General features: G+C 32.9%; 1 protein-coding gene across 1 annotated transcript; it reads left to right on the top strand.

Annotated features, from left to right (window-relative positions):
• Window positions 1-2,547: 2,547 nt before the first annotated feature.
• On the top strand, window positions 2,548-5,511 carry LOC124822848 (uncharacterized). Its single transcript, XM_047294922.2, has 2 exons — window positions 2,548-3,141; window positions 4,929-5,511. Exons 1-2 carry the CDS (start codon window positions 2,690-2,692, stop codon window positions 5,167-5,169), a joined length of 693 nt encoding a protein of 230 aa, XP_047150878.1. The 5' UTR covers window positions 2,548-2,689; the 3' UTR covers window positions 5,170-5,511.
• Window positions 5,512-5,864: the final 353 nt, after the last annotated feature.

The following is a 5,864-nucleotide window of genomic DNA, read 5'->3' on the forward strand; positions in this document are numbered from 1 at the left end:
TTTCTAACCCTTGACCTATAAATAAAAGTCTCCTTAACCTTGAGAAAGTTACTTAAACTATTACAGAGAATATAATTGGTTTTGAGGAAGCTCCAAGTGTTTAAGTGATTGCTTGAGCAAGTGCTTGAAGAAGGAGAAACTTATCTTAGTGTGTCTAAGGAGGAAGTGTTGTTCTTCATTCCCTCGTGTGTCGAAGGAAGGTGTTGTTGTCATCTCTTATCGGTTAAGAGAAGTGTTTTCTATTCTATTTGTTTCTTTATACATCTTGTATCTTTAAACTGATTTTAGTGAAAAGTTAATCACTTATTTTAAAGTGATTAACAATTGGACGTAAAATCTTTTAACTCAAACCAATATAAAAATCATCTGTGTGATTTTCTCTATCCTTTCATCTCTTTACTTTACTTTGTTCGAAGAAAATTTTAAAAGGTATAACGAAAATTTTAATAGAACCAATTCACCCTTCCTCCTTTGGTTTTGTGTCTGATCAAGCTTTTAAACATTTTTCTGCGCGATACCAATTCCTACAAAATATGTGTTATACGAGAGTAAATAATGTTGTGAGAGAAAAATTTTAACATAAATGAGTTAAGGATACAAAAAAGTTATATGTTATTGTTATTCTTTTTGTTTTCTTAAAAAAAAATTTATGTATATATATTTTTATTCCCTAAGAAGAAAGAAGTTTAATTTTGAGAATTTTTAATGGAAAATCATAAATGTATACATATATTTATATGTTTGTGATGATGTTGAGATTTATTAATGTAATTTTTAATGGAAAATTATCTTTACAATTTCTTTTACTTTATTTTCCTTATATTTTGTGTACACAATGCATTTCACAATGTTTCTCAATTGCTTAAAAATTTGGTACATGATGTCACATACTCTTTTCTTTATATATTAAAAAAAAATAAATTAGTTATTGAGCTAGATTTTTCATCACTCAAACTCATTTACAAGGATAAAGTTCTATCAGGGAGAAGAACAAAAACAATGAAAGTTGTTAGAATGACAATAACCTAAGTGGTAGCTACTATGAAATGTGCGAAATTATATGAGGAAAAATCCCTATCGCAACTAATTCAGGATACCAATGATACCCTCTCCTCGACCATTCGTCGAAAAGTCTCCAATGATAACATCCCGCTCCTCACAACCTTTTCCCCATTGAAACCGCTCGATGATGTCATGACAAATTGCTCTCTTGCTCATCGATACCAATGATGCGTATCTATAAGGAGGAATACAGTATGTCAAGAAAAGAGAAATTGTGAGGAAGGAGAAAAGAGTGTATCTGATAAACTAAAAGCTAACTTCTTTTATTTAGAAATACCTTTTTGTGTCGATCAAAATTATAACTAACATAATAAGTTACATTAATATATGTAAATATTAATATATGTAAATATGGGAGTGTATGACTTATTATGACATGTAAAAAAATATAATTGTTATAGTTATAATATATTAAATTTAAAATTGACATAATAAGTCTTCTCATATTTATAATTTTGCAACCATATAACATATTATGATAGATTGATTAGAACTCATTAAATATCCTTGGTAAAAATATGCCAAGTTATAGTTTATAAAGTACATAATTTTACTAGAATAAGATTTTACCAAATTTAGTAACTTATAATAATTAGAATATTAATATCATGATTAGTATATCTTAGTCATCCTTAGATTAGACCTGTGTTTCATAAAAGACACATGAAAATGATATAAAAAGGAGTACTGAGATAAAAAAAAAATTCATTCATTTACTATAAGATGTATGGTTAACTTTAACATTAAAATTTCTTAAATATACTTTCTTAAACATTTGAATTCATAAGATGTAAACATACTTTTCTATAAACATTTGAATTCATAAGATGTAAACATGTATAGAAGACATGATTCAAAATTGAAGATCTCCGATACTATGGAATAACACAAATATTACTAAAATATATTTAATTCTTTGAAATATTTTTCCATTCATTTTTCTTATTTAAAATATATTTTCAAAAAGTAGCGTTATTTTTACAAACCACTATGTTTTGTGTATATTAGTTCATACCATTTGTTTTAAGCCGTAACTTCTATTGTGTATGGTTTAATTTGAAATGATTGTTTTGAATGAAAATATACTGTAGAAGATGTTAAATTATGCATGAATTTTGTTTACCAATAGTATTTTAGAAGAGAAAGAATATGTTGATAAGAGAATAGATATTCCTATTTTTATTTCCCATGTCACACACTCCTTTATCAATGCAATCTCGTGGGAGTTTTTCTGTGCTCCCACAGCACCTTTGTTTGTGTTGCTGTTGGCAGGGTCACTGTCTCTGCCTTCTTCCACCGCATCAGTACTCTTCGTCCCATCATTCACACCCTTTCTCTCTCCATTCACAGTGAAAAAAAGGGATGCAAATTTCCTCACCCCCTTCCAAAACTTGAAACTTTTGGAACTTTGCATTGATGGGGTTAAAGGGAATGCTCACCTAATCCAGTTTCTCAATTCTTTAACCCCAAGTTCCATTTTTTTTTTCTTATATCATTCTTTTATATGTGTACTCCCTACTTTCCAAATTGAGGCATTTCATGTTTTTTGTCTCAAGCTCTGAGAAAACGTTATTGTTGTTGTTGTTATTAGGCTGTTTGTTTGTTTTGGTCTCTTGTCGGTCGAAAAATGGCCACCTTGCAGATGTCCCATGTTGATTTGGAGCAAGGAAACCATCGCCGTTCGGTTGTTGGTAGTGATGCGAGCGTTGAAGGGAGCTTATGCTTCTCTGATGCCGATGATGGGTCTTGCTACTCTCGTTTCTACTCAACCAATGGTGGTTCATATGATGATTACAGCTTTGATTGTGTTTCTGATCCTGAGGCTGGGGGTGTTCCTCATTCTGGGAGAGCTTCTTCTGTTTCTGAGTGCTCTGTGGAGTTGGAAACTAGAACTGGGGTTCCTGAGATCAAGGTGCATTTGGCTAAAGTGGAGAAGGATTGTAGGATTTGTCACATGGGTTTGGTGAGTGATAGCCATGAGTCTGGTGCCCCCATAGAATTGGGTTGTTCCTGTAAGGATGATTTAGCTGCTGCTCACAAGCACTGTGCTGAGGCCTGGTTCAAGATTAAGGGAAATAGGTGAATGTGAAACTGAAACCCTTCACTTTCCATGCTATTTTTGTTACATGGATTTGATATGTATGCTAAATCTTGGGTTTCTTTTTTAGAAATTTTAGATACCCTTTTGTTGATTCCTTGCATTGATAACAGAAACTTGCCAATATATGTTATGTATTGGTGCTGTTCGCTGTTTGAAAGCTTTGCAGTATCAGTCACAGCTTTTTGTTTGCTTGAAGGGTTTGATTTTAATGACTAGAGTGTGGGAAAGTAATTGAAGTGTATAACGTGGAATTTGTGTTGTGAAATTATTTAATTCAGACTGTAAGGCTGAGGAAGATGGTGGGGAAAGTATTTGGAAACAAATTTTAGAAGGTGTAAAGAATTAAATTGCGGGGTGAGGGAAGGCCCAATTATTCGTCCGAGAAAGGGGAAAGATATAGAAGATTAAATTATTTAATGAAGATTATGGAAAAAGAAAGGCGTAAAGCATCAACTAGTCCAACTGATTCGCTGTCTTGCCTACCCAAGCACAGTGGGATTCTTTGCTGCTTTGTCCCTTTTCTAAAATTTAGGAATCTGTATATTACTCTTCTTTCTTATTCTTTTTATCTCTTTCAAAGTGGAGATTGGACCCCCTCTGACTCCTGTTCATGGATTCAATTATCTTGGTAGATACTACTTGCTTGCAGAAGTGCCACCTAGAATATTTTAATCTGCAAGTTACTGCTCCCATATAATCTGTTCATGTATGATGTATGATGTCAACTTTTAGATTGCCTAATAGTTTTGAATTGTGATTACCATAGGCTACTGAATGTTGGTACAAATGTACAGATCCCTTGTAGCATTTGTTGAGGTAAATAATTTCATACTTCATTTTCTGGTTGCAGAATCGCTTGTAGAAGATGGAACAGTTAAAACTTTTCTTCAGTGGTAGGGTGCTAGTTCTTAATTTTAATGGCAGTCCCTAAATGCTAAGTGAAAGTAAGGAAACTAGTTATTTGTGCTTTTATACATGGTGGGGCATGTTTTGTTGATGGACTTGTGATCGTCCATGCTTCATTTTGAATTTAAAAGCAAATTATAGGGACCAGTTATTGAGGAAGGACCTATTGTTATAATTGATTCAGACGCAAATCCATCCAAAAGCATTACTTCATGGCGACAGAATTTGAATCTTTTCAATTTTGGAATCATATTTATCTGATGTATTGATGCTTTGATTGGTGGCAAATATTTATGATATATTCTTTACCTTAGTTTTGATACTTTAAAAACGTGACATGGTTTGTCAAAGACATGTTTGAACTTGTATAAAGGCAATTGGACGCTTGTATATAGAGATTTAAGTTGGGTAACTAGAGCTGGAAAACTACGAAATTATTCATTATTCTGATTGGTTGACTCTTCTGCTGTGACAACTTAGTGTAAACAGTAAGGTTGGTTGATGATTATCTTTGTTAAATTTAAATGAAGTTTCATTTATTACTAGTTTATTACGTCTTGTGTATGAGCCGAAAATATCATGGTTTTATGGTATGATATTTTCATATCTGGCATATGAACAGCATGGCCTTTTGCATTTGCAAGCCTGCTTGTTTATTTGAAGCATCCCGTTTTGAACTGGCTAGCAATTAATATTGCTTTTGATGTATATGATGTGAAGTTTCTACTGAATTTATAACAATGTTCGTCAGAAAATCTGGTTGTTTAATGCAAAAATAGCAATTCACCTGAACAGATTTCTCATGAAGTTTTAAGTTGTGTGTTTTTCTGATAATTTCTGATTGCTTAAACTTTAACAGGACTTGTGAAATCTGTCATTCTGTTGCTCGGAATGTTTATGGAGGAAACGAGGATTCGACAGAGCATGTTAGCGACGGTAACAATGGTACTACAGCAGCAGCCACAGTCTCCACAACTGCTCCTTTTACAGAACCTCGAAGATTTTGGCATGGCCATCGCTTCCTCAATTTCTTGCTTGCTTGTATGGTTTTTGCTTTTGTGATATCATGGCTTTTCCACTTCAATGTGACATCGTCGTAGGATTTCTTCAGGCAGTTTTATTTACAATTTGAAGTTGAGTAGGGAGCAAACAAGAGAGATGAAAAGAAAAAAAGAGAAGGAAAAAAGGAAACCCTTCTCGAAGATCATGGAAAACAATTGCTTAGAGAAAGAATCCTTGTAGAATTTGAGACATTGTTGGGTTTATAAAGGTGGCTGCATAACTTCCTTTCCATGCAAATAGACATTTTCTGTTGTGCATTCGTCATAGGCTCTCTTGTTCTGTCTTTCAGAGTCAATGCAATTTGTGAACAAATACTAGAATGTTTATTCAAATGTAAATTACATATTTATATTGTATTGTTACTTCATTGTCATTTTGTACGGGGTGATTTCTTAGTTCACTTGTAAGATTTGCTGACATTGCTCCTCTAATCAATAGTAAAAGAAACTACATCCATGTTTTCCACTTCTTCACACATCCAAAAAACAAAACCCTTCGGAGACCAAAAAAGAAGTCATTGTTTAAATATTTTATGATTCAACAAAGGCACTGTTGCATAACACTGCGTATCAAGACTTTGTTAGGAAGTTAAAAGTATACGAGGAGGAATAAAAGAAAATGGAGTTAAAAGGCCGGAAAAGTGGTTAGTTAGTTAGTAAAGAGAGTATAAATAAAAAAAGAATATGTTGAGGGGGGTTCATGAGATATTTTCTTTTGGGCAGTGATAAACAAA

The sequence above is a fragment of the Vigna umbellata genome, chromosome 5, assembly GCF_029865625.1.
Source record: "Vigna umbellata cultivar VRB3 chromosome 5, Vumbellata_1.0, whole genome shotgun sequence".
In the NCBI taxonomy this organism is placed as follows: Eukaryota; Viridiplantae; Streptophyta; class Magnoliopsida; order Fabales; family Fabaceae; genus Vigna; species Vigna umbellata.

What these genes read in the sequence shown, in the direction of transcription:
- LOC124822848 (XM_047294922.2), top strand. Translation starts at nt 2,690, where the DNA reads ATGGCCACCTTGCAGATGTCCCATGTTGATTTGGAGCAAGGAAACCAT. An exon ending in TTCAAGATTAAGGGAAATAG is followed by an intron (nt 3,142 to 4,928) that starts GTGAATGTGAAA and finishes AAACTTTAACAG; the next exon opens with GACTTGTGAAATCTGTCATT.